The sequence below is a fragment of the Nicotiana tomentosiformis genome, chromosome 2 (assembly GCF_000390325.3).
Source record: "Nicotiana tomentosiformis chromosome 2, ASM39032v3, whole genome shotgun sequence".
Classification (NCBI taxonomy): domain Eukaryota; kingdom Viridiplantae; phylum Streptophyta; class Magnoliopsida; order Solanales; family Solanaceae; genus Nicotiana; species Nicotiana tomentosiformis.
Window position 1 is genome coordinate 192,567,451 of NC_090813.1, and position 14,274 is coordinate 192,581,724.

Sequence of the window (14,274 nt, forward strand, 5' to 3'; positions counted from 1 at the left end):
CAAGCAAGAGCAACCAAAACAAACATGTAACACATATGTTCTATTTATTTTATTTCTCTTCTTAATGATAATCCCAATTCTTCATTTATACCACACCTTATCTGTACCTATATTGACATTGACAAAAAGATTTAAGTTATATACACAAATAATGTAATGAATTTTTTCATCAATATAATTTAACCTATTATATATAGTAGGTTAGTTATTATTTAATCTAGGTTATCAATCATCTAATTATGATATTTAAGCCCCTTGTTACTAAATACTGAACTATTTATTACTATCTTATCATTTTTTATACGTCATGATTTTACTAATTCTAGCTAAAAGGTTCATTTTATTTTGTTATTTTGCGTCGTTCTCAGTATTATCAAATGTAATAGACTAATCGCCTCATTAAAGCACACCGCATCATGAATTAGTTTGATTCTATTATTCAATGCAAAACTCACATTAAACAACGAATGCAAGTCTTGGATTCCCCTTGGTGTAATTTTTTTATTTTTCTTTTTATTTATAGCAAGTCAAACCCTGTGAATATATGGCGCCAATGTCCGGTACAAAGGCGGAGCTAAGATTTTAAGTTTATGGGTTTATAATTCTAAGCATTTTAAGTTACTGAGTTCTAAATTATTAAATTATAAATACTTAATAAACTATTCTAGACAAATACAGAGTTTGAACCAAAGCTAATAGGTTCACCAAACTCGTAGCCAGATCACTGGCCGCTCCAACCGTGGTCCAGTATATATTTTACAATATGCATGGGGAGCAAGTGGTTAATACAGGAAATTAAAAATCGAGGAGGAGATCATTGTTACAATTATATGTAGACCAATCAAACAACAAAAAATATTATGCGATGCGGAGCTACCCTTGTCCAAGGAGAGCCGCATGACATTATCTCGCCAAAATTTAATATATATATATATATATATATATATATATATATATATATATTAAATTTTATTAGTTTTTTCGTATGTTTACTTCCTTATATTTAAAATCTCCTAGTGAAAATCTTGGCTCCACACTATGGAGGAATTTTTTATGTGGAGCAGCACGAGAGGGTTGAGTTTTTTGCGATTTAAAGCCTCACCGCCCCATCCCCGTCCCCTTGGCCATCCCTAGCTAGGAGTATCAATCTAGCGGAGCATGGTGAGATAATAATAATAATAACCAGCTGCCTCCATTCATGAGCTAGCCCCAACCGCGAAATGGTCAACTCTTTTTTCCTACTACGGCTGGACATTTCTTTTCTCCTTTTATTCTTTTTCCTTTGGCCCCTAAAACTGTCGCATGATTATTGAGTATATATTTGCTGGAACATATAATTATATATACAATTATCATGATGATTTTGGATGGAACCAAACTATATACAAACTAAATTTCATTGTTTGTGTAAATATTTATTCGAACTATGATTGGTAAATATAAGAGAAATCCAATGACATACTACGGTGACAAAAGCGTTAATTTAAACAAAAGCCACGTTTATTTCCCAAAACGAACTCATCAGGAAGTCAAAATGAAAAAGGGAAACAAAGAAATTAGATAGAAGAGGTAGTTATAAGAAACACACATTAGGTTTAGCATATGGGCTGTTGTAATATATCTTGCACCATTTTGTACAATCACCTCTTTCATAATTGGTGTCATGAATTATTGGCACTCTTATTCCTCTTTCTGTTTGAACGCACATGATGAATGGAGCGTATGGTAATGATGACCAGATATAACGCTTCCTATAACAAATTAAATTTTAGATAGGATGGTCACACACTTCTATAAAGAATTTGAGCAGACATAGATCCCGGGTTTGATACTGTCACCCAGTATCAAAAAAAAATTCACGTGCTTGGCTCATAAAAAAGAATCAAACCCGCATGTAAGGGGGCATGTTGAAAACTTAATCAAGTAAATAAACACGGGCTCTTTCTAATAGATTAAATTTTTAGATGAGATAGTCATACACTTCAACAATAACTAACAAGATTTGTGATGAAGTGGTAAGTATTCTTTCATCCTTAATTAGAGGTTTTGTTTACGGGTCCTGGGTATATAATCACTTTAGTTAAAGAGCGTTTTACCCTCAATGTGAAAGTTTTTAGCGCGAATTCAAATTTAGTCGGGCTCAAATACAACTACTAAACAATACCGGACGGAAAACAAAAAAAAGATGATTATAAAATATATTTATGTGGTCATATGGAGTTAGGCTTTGTGCTAAAGTCAGCTGATTAGTTCTCGTTGGCATCTTCTTCCCACTTATATGGACTTGACGAGGAAGTTAGTTTGAAAAGACGTTTCGTGGATAAATAGAAGAAAATAATAAGGGGCTTATAATCTGTCTAAGGTCATCATCTCATTTCAATGCAGGACAAGAATCGTGGTGTCAGCATGTGCCACAATAATCTCGACCTATAATAATTAGGTAAAAGAAAATTTTGGAGAACAAAATTATTTGATGCCTGTATTTAGGGGTGTACATGGACCGGATTGGTTTGATTTTGATTTTGTCGGATTTTTCGAATTTTTGTTACTTAAATATTATAATTTCAATCTTACTTTGTTAAATTTTTTATAAGTAAATATATGTTTAGTAAAAATTTAAAAAATTAACAAATATATTATCTATTAAAATATTCTTATGAGAGAATTTTCTTAGTAACACGTAATAATTATTTTTTTAGTCGTTTGATAATGATTTTTCGTTGATGTACACTTTTAAAAGTTAACTGAATTAGTAATTAAACATAAAAATCAATATGATATCTAAATAATAATAATCACTTCACGTTCGAAAAAGATATAAGAATTTAATAGATCTTAACATATGATATGAATATGGAAGAACAAAGAGATTGACGCATTTCAGTAACACTTGATGAGAAAGTGATCATATAACCCATTATTTAAGGTTAATAAATATGGAGCACTTCATATTCTATTAAGTATTATATCCTGCAAGAGAATCCCAAATATTTTTAGATATTTTTTAAAGAAAATTCTATGTAAAATCTTAAAAGTATATATAAAAATTATATATTTATATATCGGTTTGGTTCGGATTTTTTTACTCAATACCAAACCAAATCAAACCACACCAACCTGTTGGTTTTTAAATCGGATTGGTTTGACTTTTCGATTTGGTGCGGTTTTCCGATTCTGTTTGTACACCCCTACCTGTATTAATAGGAAGTAATAAAAATACAATGGAATAAATTAAGGTATGCGCGAATTGATTCGAACACCACCGTTATTAACTAAGATTTTAAGTAAAGAAACAATATAGGCAGTAGGAAACGATTACTATATACTTGTATAATCTTTCTATTTTAAAGAAACATTATATAGACAAATGGTGTTCTAATTTAGTGGGCAGTATGGAGGAGGGCTGCATCCCAAAGGGATGTAATATAGACAAGATCTCGTATTCATGCAAACAATAATAATTATTTTCACGGCTGAAATTTATAACCTATATATCACACAAAAATAATTTTACAGTTTCAAAGACTTCCCTACGAATAAAGAGATTGATACAAAAATTATGAGTACATCTCTTTCTTCGCCAATAATGATAAAGTTAGAGGCCTAGGGGTGATGGGAACCTTTATGTGGAGGGAAAAGGAAGGAAAAGGGTAGTTTATTATTTTAGAGAGACTTTAATACAAACCAATCTGGTTGTCGACTCAATATTTCATGTGCATTCATTAAATTAAATGTGGGTGAAATGAAAAGCAAGGGGGAAAAAAGCATGATTCTGTTGCCTTACACCTTACGAGAGAGAGCACTTGTCACTTTCTCACCCCAATTTCTATCCACTGCTTATCTTCTTGCTTTTTCATTTTTTTTTTCCTCATATGATATTCTGTATTCATATCGGAACTTTAACTAATTCGATTCTTGTGTAAGATTATTAAAGGAAAAATCACTCCCTATAAGATTTTTTTTATTTTCAAGACTTAAATTCGAAACCTCCAATTAAAGATGAACGGTTCCTATATATTCGTCTTACCACAAATGTGTGATTATTCTATCCTACCATTTCCTTCGCAACAACAACACAAGTGAGGTATGAGAAGAATAATATGTAAGTATATGTTATCCCTACCTTGTGAAAATAGAGAGATTATTTTCAATAGACTCTAAGATCGAAAAATATCCTACCATCTCCTAATATTGTTAAATATTTTAGCAAGCTAGCCTACATAGAATCTGTTTTTCTCCATTGACAGGTGTACAAAAATATACATGGTTATATAAGTTCACATTTATTGTCTCAAAGGTTCAATAAGTACTACTTAAATATAAGCACTTTTAAATATTATATTCCAGCAAAAATAAATAAGGCAGGAAAATTCACGCACTTTTCTTTACTTTGATTTAAGGCAACTTGCTGGAAGTCTCATCTTTTTCCCCGGTGGTTGAATCCGAGGACCCGTGATCTAGATAAGGGACATAATAGCCTTGGATCTAGTAGTTTAAATTTGTTGATAACGACTTACTATTTATTTTGTGTTAGTAAATGCCAATCTAAAATAGATATATACGTATATTGAATCTAATAGTAATCTTTTAATCCGTTCATATGACAATGTTTTATTGAATATTACGTTTAACATATTATTTTTGATTTTTCAATCGGTGTTCCGTATCAACATCGAAGCCCTGACTAATCCGGATATGTGTTGTGTGATGCCCATTAAAGGGAAATGTGTTCCCTATCAGAATTTTTTTCATTTCAGAACTCGAACTCGAGATCTTTGGTTAAGGGGGAGAGATCTTATCTATCCCACCGTAATCTTTGAGAGTAATATATCCATTTGGACTTATGTATTATTCTAGTGGTCTCGGGTGGGAAATTCTAAAGTAATGGTTGAAAGATTATTGGTGATTTTGTCCTATCTATTTAAATTTTGATGCACAGGGTTATCCAATACTATACTGATAGGCAGGGGCGGAGCTAGAAGTCTGTATACGAGTTTGGCTGAATCCAATAGCTTTTGCTTAAATAATGTATTTTTGTTTAAAAAATTCATCAAATATAAATTTAGAATCCAGTTATTAGCACTTGAAGTTATTGTTTTGAAATTCATAACCCATAAAGTGAAATCCTAATAGGAAGTAACATAGATTCGGTGGAATAATCGAGGTGTGTGAAAGATGGTCGGACACCAGGATTATATAAGAGATACTTATTGTTTACAGTATTGGCATGTCTAGTTTAAATGTATAATTAAATACATCTACATAACTCTATAATAATATAGACTGTAGAGAGGGAGAGTAGTCTTTACAAGATTCTGGCGTGGGTGCGTGGTTTGCCAGCGATGAAACAGAAGGACCAAAGTTTTCTCTCAGTTTATTAGGTCAAAGCTGGCACTGTATATTCATGCACTTCCCTTTCATTCCCTCTCCCTCTCTATAAACTCTTTTCATTTCAAACATCATAAAAATGAAAATATTAATGTAAACACAGACACCCTTTAGGCAAAAAAACTAGAAAATTTGCAGCATTTTGATGGTTAATGAACCTTGTACATCAACAATGGCTGCATCTCCAACTCTTTCCTGTGGAGAAAAGAAGCATTGGTGGATTAGCAACAAAAAGGTAATAACATATTCTTGATTTTTACTCACATTGATCCGACTAATTCAGAAGGTAGCCTTGGAGCAACGGTAAAGTTGTCTCCGTGTGACATATAGGTCACGGGTTCGAGCTGTGGAAGCAGCTACTAACGCTTGCATTAGCAGCCCTTCTCCGGACCCTCCGTGAATGCGGGATGCCTTGTGCACCAGGCTGCACTCTCGTTGATTCGACTACTTCAGATTCGCGTCGTGGAGAAATGCGACAAAACTTTCATAGACAATTGTATACATAGTCATGCACTTATGTTCTGTATTTATTTTTTCAGATTGTGGAAAAATATATCAAAGATGCAAAAATTCTCATTGCCACTCAAGAAACAAATGAGATTGCTTCAGCTCTTGGACTTCTTGAAGCTGCACTTGTACTTTCTCCACGACTTGAAATAGCACTTGAGTTAAAGGCTCGATGTTTGCTTTATTTAAGGTGTTTTAAGGATGTAGCGTATATGTTACAAGACTATATTCCTAGTCTAAGAATTCCAAGTGATGACACCTCTTCTACCTCTTCTTCTGGTTCATTTGATAACTCAAAGGAGCAAATTAGGCTCATTTCCTCTGGTGATGAACCAAATTTCAAGTGTTTCTCTGTCTCTGATTTGAAGAAGAAGGTTATGGCTAGCCTTTACAAGAATTGCAATAAAGAAGGCCAATGGAGGTAAGCCGTTAGATCGAACAAACTTTTAGTTAATTATATTATGTCTTGACACGCCCCTCACGGAGCCTGAGTTTTTTTCATGGGACAAACATGTGAAAATATTACTCCTTGTGTCCAAATTTATGTGAAAGTGTTTGACTGGACACATAGTTTAATAAAGAAAGAAAGTTTTTAAAAACTTGTGGTATAGAATAAGCCACATATATTTGTGGCGCTAAGAGTACAATGTGCATTTTAAAGTTAATTGTTTGCGCCACATAAAATGAAACGGAGAGAATAGTTGCTTTTTGGGTGGCGATGAGATTTGTACCCAGAATCTATTGCTTGTTTTGATACCATGTTGAATTGTACGACCATAACATGCTTTTAATTACTTAATTATATTTTGTCTCAACAGGTACTTGGTCTTAGGACAAACTTGTTGCCATTTGGGTCTAATGGAAGATGCGATGGTTTTACTACAAACTGGAAAACGCCTTGCTACAGACGCCTTCAGACGCGAGAGCATTTGTTGGTCCGACGATAGTTTTTCATTTGCAAAATTTCCACTCTCGGGAAAAAACTGCACAACTTTGCCGATAACCGAGTCAGAAACGATCTCTCAACTTCTCAGTCATATCAAGCTACTCTTACGACGAAAAACTGCAGCAATTGCAGCTCTTGATGCCGGTCTTTACTCAGAAGCTATTAGACATTTCTCAAAAATTGTGGATGGTCGTCGTGGTGCCCCTCAGGGATTCATGGCCGAATGCTATATGCATCGAGCATTAGCATATCGTTCCTCTGGTCGAATTGCAGAGGCAATAGCTGATTGCAATCGAACTTTAGCGTTGGACCCTTCTTGCATTGATGCTCTTAGGACCAGGGCTGCACTATTTGAAACCATAAGATGCTTGCCCGATAGTCTTCACGATTTGGAGCACTTAAAACTATTGTACAATTCAATTCTACGCGATAGGAAATTATCAGGACCAATATGGAAGCGTCAAAACGTGGAATACAGGGAAATTCCAGGGATGCTTTGTTCCTTGGCTACTAAGATTCAAGAATTGAAGAAGAGGGTTGCAAATGGCGAAACGGGGAATGTAGATTACTATGCATTGATTGGTTTGAAGTGGGGTTGTTCAAGATCAGAACTGGAAAGAGCGCATTTGTTGCTAACTTTAAGACACAAGCCTGATAAATCGACGAGTTTTATAGAAAGGTGCGAGTTTGCAGATGAACAAGATGTAGATTCTGTAAGGGATAGAGCAAAGATGTCTGCTCTGTTGTTGTATAGAATGATGCAGAGGGGTTATGCTAGTTTGATGACGATAATAAAGGACGAAGAAATGGCCGAGCAGCAGAGAAAGAAGGCTGCTGCTGCATTGCAACTGATGCAGCAACAGGTTCAGCTAAATCAAGAACTCCAACAATCAAAAGCTGAAACACTTGGCACTGTTTCAATGCAGCAACAAGTTCAGCAAATTCAAGAACTTCAACAATCTAGAGCTGAAATTCTTGATTCAGATATGTGTAATACTACATCATGTAGTAACACAAACGCGACAGTGTTCCAAGGGGTGTTCTGCAGAGACATTGCAATAGTTGGGAATTTGTTGTGTCAAGCAGCTGGTTTTAATCAACCAATTCCAGTGAAATATGAAGCATTGAGTTGCTGAATATTAAGGGAAAAATGTACTTACCACTGCTAGCTGGGAAAGTTTTGTTACCTAGTTTAATCTATTTCGTTATTTTCATATTCTCTTCTCAAAAAATCCTCTAGCTTTGCACTACAAAGTACAGAGTTAATTTCAGTACTTAATATATCTACTAGCAGTCTAGCACCTTTTCTGATTCGGATTTAATTTAGTGTAAAACTTTTATTCGTGATAAAAGCATCAAAGTTAACATTGGTAAGTTATTCAAAACGCAACTACTGATATGTTAGGGTGAGGGATAATTGAAATGAGGATAGCAATCAACAAAGTGGATGAAAATCATCAGAGACTAAGGTATCCTTAGTGGACAGAATTACCAAGTACTTATACTAGTGAGAGGTAGCAACTATATGGTAAAATAGTCGAGATGTACGAAAGTTGACCCAAACACCATTGCAATAACAGAAAAATCACGAGAACATCCACAAAGGCAAAGTGGAACTAGAGACATGGATTTTACAATACCGTCGTTTTGACTTGGAATTGACATAATAGTGAACTTGACGTTATAAGTTTGTAATAGCCTTGTAGAAAATAATAGGACACATTAACAATATAGGAATTGATTCGGAAACAACCTCTATCTTTACAAGGCAAGGGTAAGGTCTACGTACACACTACCCTTTCCAGACCCACTTGCGGGATTACATTTGGGTATGTTATTGTTGTATAAAATTAGAAGTTCATATTTTCAAAAAGAAATTCAGTCCATATACCAATAAAATCCATCGGTAAAATAAAGAAAGGGGAAATCCTTTTGTTGAAAGAAATTCTGTCCTTTTAGTTATTTCTCAAGAAGAAAAAAGAGGTTGACATCCTTTAATCCGACAGCATCTAGTGTTCCATTTGAATGATGTACTTAGAAACCAAAAGGTCACTTTTGCATACAGAAAACACAGTGCATACAGTGAATGAAGTGACAACAAAGAAGGTACAACTTTAATAGAAATTCATAATATAACCGAATGGGAGATACCAAATACAGGTATGAATTTAAGTCAAGAATATGTAGATGGCAATTTCGAGCTACACGTAAATAATACAGAGAAATAAGAATACCTTGTCATCAAACTACATAGACACCAAAGTGTACAAAATTGGTATCAACATTTCATCCTTTCCAGAAAAGGAAAAAAATTAGCTGATCTACAGCATATCGATGATGCAATCTCTTTGAATGTCTCGGGCATTGCTAATGGAACTTACTTTATATATTGAGATACCCACTTAAAGCCATCGCCATAACCCATTTTACGTACAATGCTACACATAAATACCTCTAAAGGCCGAACATTAGAATCAGCAAGATTCGCCTTACCCTTGCCAGTAGTGACACCGGTCAAGCCAAGATGATAACGCAATTCATCTTCTGAGGCAGCATATGGTATGTCTATCTTGTTACCCAAAATGAGGAAGGGGACAGTAGAAAGGGCCTCGTCAGAAAGAAGCGCATCTAATTCCTTCTTTGACTCTGCAAACCGCTCTTTGTCGAATGCATCAACTAGGTATACAACTGCATCAACCTGCATAAACAGCAACTCGAGCCAATTGACACAAAATTCCAGAATACTCATTGGCCAGTTTAACAGTCACCAAAAAAGCAAAAGAAATCAAATTTGACCAAAATGTCCATTAAACTACGGGTATACGATGGCCAAATTTGGCATTTGGTGAGAGTAAGGAGAATTTGTCTAAAAATATTAAGGATTGTCGGATCCATTTGGTTAGCCACCCCCAGAAAAACAGAAAATAAAGGTAAAATGGCTAAAACTGTAAGACAGTTAGGCAAACACTAGGAGGCTATAAAGCAATCAAGACCCAGATCAAAGATGGAAAAGTATCACGGAGTCAAGCTTGTAACCTTGAGGGAAATGATACAATAGAGACCTAAAATAAAGGAACAAGAATGTCTAGTCCTTTTAACCTATAGGACAACAACTGCACGCTACTCTCGTTTGTTATTTTCTTTAAAAATTTGCAATCCTATAACGGGATTCAAAAAGAAAAATTGAATGAGTCCTTTCAAAATATAAATAAAGTATTGATCAAACAGTATCCAGTATAAGTCACTATGTAACTTGTCATTTCCTTCCTTTATCACTGATAAATATTAAATTTATTTCAAGTATCTTTAAGTCATACGTGACATTTATTTTTGAGTAAGGTAACACTATCTCGGACATTTATTTTGATGAATGCAATATCACCCTTCACAAGAATTGATACCTTTCTAGCGCCAAAAGGATGGAAAGAACAAGATTTCCATCGTTATCCATCTTTAGTAAAGAAATTTTAGTTTGGCTATGCTAAAATCACTCAAAACAAATATGATAACATTAATAATGCAACAAATTAGTGCTAAAAAAGTTAACAAAAATACTGCAAGAGAACAACTTCACCTTTAACATATTTAATTTGTCACATGAATACTTTCTAAAGTCCCTATTTTTACAGATATAAATGTCATCAAATGAAGCACAACAATGTTTCAATGTAGCTGCAAGGACAAGCATTCTAGAGGCCTTATTAAGTGACAAGTCACTAAAGAGAAAGGCAAGTCATCTCGATGAGGGAGAAAGATAAGGAGAGTATCTGCCTAAGTAGAATATAGTCAATTGGCATAAATATTAACCATAACCCGATTTGACTTTGAAACAACAACAATTTTTTTGGAAAAAGGCAATATTATCCTTCACACGAATCGAGTACCTTCCTAACACTAGAAGGACGGGAAGAACAAGGCTTTCATCTTTCTTCATGTCTAGTAAAGAAATGTTATTTTGGCAATACTACAAGCCTACAAGTGAGACTAAATAAAAGGAACATGTCAAATGCTAACAAAGCAACAAATTAGTGCAAACAAGGTAAAGACGATGCTGCAATAGACCTACTACACTTCCAACAAATTTAACTTGTCACATGAATATTTTCTAAAGTTCCTATATTGACGGAGATAATTGTCACCAAACTAATGTTGCATAGTTGCTGCAAGGGACATCCAACCTAGATGCATTAATAAGTAATAACTACAAGGGCCACTAAAGAGAAAGACAAGTCATCTTGATAACGGAGAACGAAAAGCAGAGTCTCTGGATAAGTAGAATATAGCAGTATAGATATTATGGTGATCATCTCCAAAATCCAGCTGTCTTATAGGATAAAGGTATTCAATTTGCAATATAACCTATTACAGTAGCTTTCCAAGATTGGCACGTTTAAGGGCAGGGTAGCCCGGTGCATAAACCATCCCGCATTCACGCAGGGTCTGGGGAAGGATCGCACCCCAAGGGGTGTGATGTAGACAGTCTACCCTAATGCAAGCATTAGTGGCTGCTTCCACGGGTCGAACCCATGGCTTATAAGTCACACGGAGACAACTTTACCGTTGCTCCAAGGCTCCCCTTCAATGTGCAGATATATAAGTGTACGGATATATAATGTTGCACTAACCAAGTTGAGCTAGTCAAACTTTTTGATTGTTTCTACAAAGGAAAAGAGCTCCACATACTTTATAGCACGAAAATTCAGCAAGATGAACTTCAGACCAACAAGATAAGCAAAAAGATTAACATGCAATACAGACTACATGGATCTGATGCAATCACATGATTCAATAGGCAATTTCGAGTTTTCTTTACTTTAGGATTATCAAAAAGAGATTCTTTTTGATTATTTCTTTTGATTCCCACAGTGAATTAAAGCATAAAAAATGCTTAGGTACAAAATCCAAGTATTGATATAACTCTAGTTGGACAGAGAGATTCAGCACAATCCCGAAAACTTACATAAGTAGTAACCAAGATAGGAGAATGCGGAGAATAAATAATGCAACAAAATGAGCAAGACAAGTTCAATCCTTTTATGCAGAAAATGCACATTTGATACAATAAACAGACCTTGGCATAGTAATCTTTCCAGACCCGACGAGCGATCTGATGACCTCCCAAGTCAAAAGCTTTGAACTTTATCTTCCCAATACTCAACTCTTCAGATGTAGGATACTGAGTCGGCTGATGCTGAACCAACCTCTGTAAATGAAATGCAATTAAAAATAATTAAAACAGAGACAATATTTTATGATAAATCAAGACTAATAGACCACAATCAATCAATCAACTACACGCAATATGAATCCTCAGCACCCATTTGCTCATTTCAACTCAATTCAAATTTTCTTAAAGATTCATCATAATTACTCAATCCATCTCAAATTATGTGATGCACTTTCTTTTTTAGCCTATCGCCCTATTCCAAAAAATGCTAGCTTTCTATATTTAGAAACAAGACTATTAGACCACAATCAATCAATCAATCAACTACACACAATATGAATCCTCAACACCCATTTGCTCATTTCAACTCAATTCAAGTTTTCACAAAGATTCATCATAATTACTCCATCCGTCTCAATTTATGTGATGCACTTTCTTTTTTAGCCTACTGCCCTATCCAAAAAAAAAAAAATGCTAGCTTTCTATACTTAGAAACAAGAGTATTAGACCACAATCAATCAACTAGACACAATATGAATCGTCGGCACCCATTTGCTCATTTCAACTCAATTCAAGTTTTTCTCAAAGATTCGTCATAATTACTCAATTCGTCTCAATTTATGTGATGCACATTTTTTAATCCTTCCCAAAAAAATGTTAGCTTTCTATATTATAAATAATTTAACTTTAAACTTCTCATTCTATCACACAAATATCTATAGCTTATTTTATACCACAAGTTTCAAAACTCTTTCCTTGACAAACTCCATGTTCAATCAAACAACATCACAAGTTATGAGAAAAATAAAGGGATTAATAGTACCTCATCTTTGAGCATGTGAAGAAGAGTGGTTTTGCCAGCATTGTCAAGGCCTAAGAATAAGATCTTAGCTTCCTTTTGCCACAAACCTAGAGATGATAAAACTCCATAGAACCAATCCCACAGAAACATCTTCTTGTTTTTTCAGAAGGATCTGGATTCTACTGTAGTTTTCTGCAAAAGCAGATCTGGGGGTGCTTATATGGCCTAATTAATGTGAGATTTTCATTGTTATAACTAGAAAAAAGAAAGATGATTAAATAATTGTTTAAGGGTTTAGGTGAAGCTAATGTGAAATGAAAACTGAAGCTAATTGTTGTTGGAAAAAGACAAATTTGTATGTGCTGTGGTTTGTGGATGGATCTGAACTGGCATTCATTGCTGTCTTTTTGTTACTAACCCAAATAACCACTAGAGTTATATATATATATATATATATATATATATATATATATATATATATATATATATATATATATATATATATATATTAAACCGTTAATCTGACCAGCTATTTGTGTAATTTTTTATTTTTTAAAAAGATCTTTACACAAATAGCCGGTTAGATTGACGGTTTATTTTCTTATACAGTATAAATTTATACTTATTATACATGATTATACTCTTGTATACATATAATTATTAATTATTTTTAGTTTAAACGATTAAGTAAACGGCTATTTAAGTTATTTTTATTTTTCTTAAGAATTATTTTAATTCAGGTAATTCAAAATTTAAACATAAAATATGATTTTATCCCTTGTTTGCAAAATAAGGGATAAAAGAGTTACAAATTATGCAATGCAGTTAATAAAAAAATAATGGGTGAAAATAGAGGTAGATTTTATGATAGCTTCCTAAAATTTATCTATTTATATTTTACATGAATTTTATATTACAATTAAAAAAAATCTATTAATAACAATCAAAACTCAAAGACAATGTAGAATAAGAGAAAAGGTGGAACTTAAAATCACAACATTATATGTATAGTAAATACACGTAATCTTAAAATAACAATAAGAAAAAGTAATGATAAATTTAATAATAAATTCATAATATGATATAATTGTATTGCGTAAAATACATTATGCTACGTGGCCACTTAAGAAATGGACACGTGGAATCAAAACCGGGCACAACTACCTTGTGTGTCACCGAAGAAGGCAAGTTCATAAGGGCATTAAGCATGCTGCGGCCGATAATATTTAATGAACAATATTTCACAACATTAAAAAGTAACGGCTCATTAAAGAAATCTGAGCATTTATGTTTACCGTTAGGTTTCCATTATCACACCTCGATAATTGTCATTAGTGGTGGGCCCGACCATTACGCCCACTGAGCTATAAATAATAGGCTCAACTCTTATTGTAAGACACGATCTTCTGGGCATCAAAGAACATATTCTAATACAGCATTTCAATACTATTTTCTCTCCCTAAC

At 33.9% G+C, this 14,274-nt stretch overlaps 2 protein-coding genes across 2 annotated transcripts; one reads left to right on the forward strand and one right to left on the reverse strand.

Moving 5' to 3' along the window:
* The first annotated feature begins 5,227 nt into the window (after positions 1–5,227).
* LOC104108800 (uncharacterized) lies at positions 5,228–8,150 on the forward strand. The gene is made up of 3 exons (XM_009617924.4): positions 5,228–5,623; positions 5,928–6,316; positions 6,714–8,150. The coding sequence occupies exons 1-3, from the start codon at positions 5,534–5,536 to the stop codon at positions 7,975–7,977; spliced, it is 1,743 nt and encodes a 580-aa protein (XP_009616219.1). The 5' UTR covers positions 5,228–5,533; the 3' UTR covers positions 7,978–8,150.
* A 798-nt stretch (positions 8,151–8,948) lies between these two features.
* LOC104108798 (small COPII coat GTPase SAR1A) lies at positions 8,949–13,234 on the reverse strand. Its single transcript, XM_009617923.4, has 3 exons — positions 12,832–13,234; positions 11,913–12,044; positions 8,949–9,539 (listed from the first exon to the last, which is right to left on the reverse strand). Exons 1-3 carry the CDS (start codon positions 12,958–12,960, stop codon positions 9,219–9,221), a joined length of 582 nt encoding a protein of 193 aa, XP_009616218.1. The 5' UTR covers positions 12,961–13,234; the 3' UTR covers positions 8,949–9,218.
* Between the last annotated feature and the right edge of the window lie 1,040 nt (positions 13,235–14,274).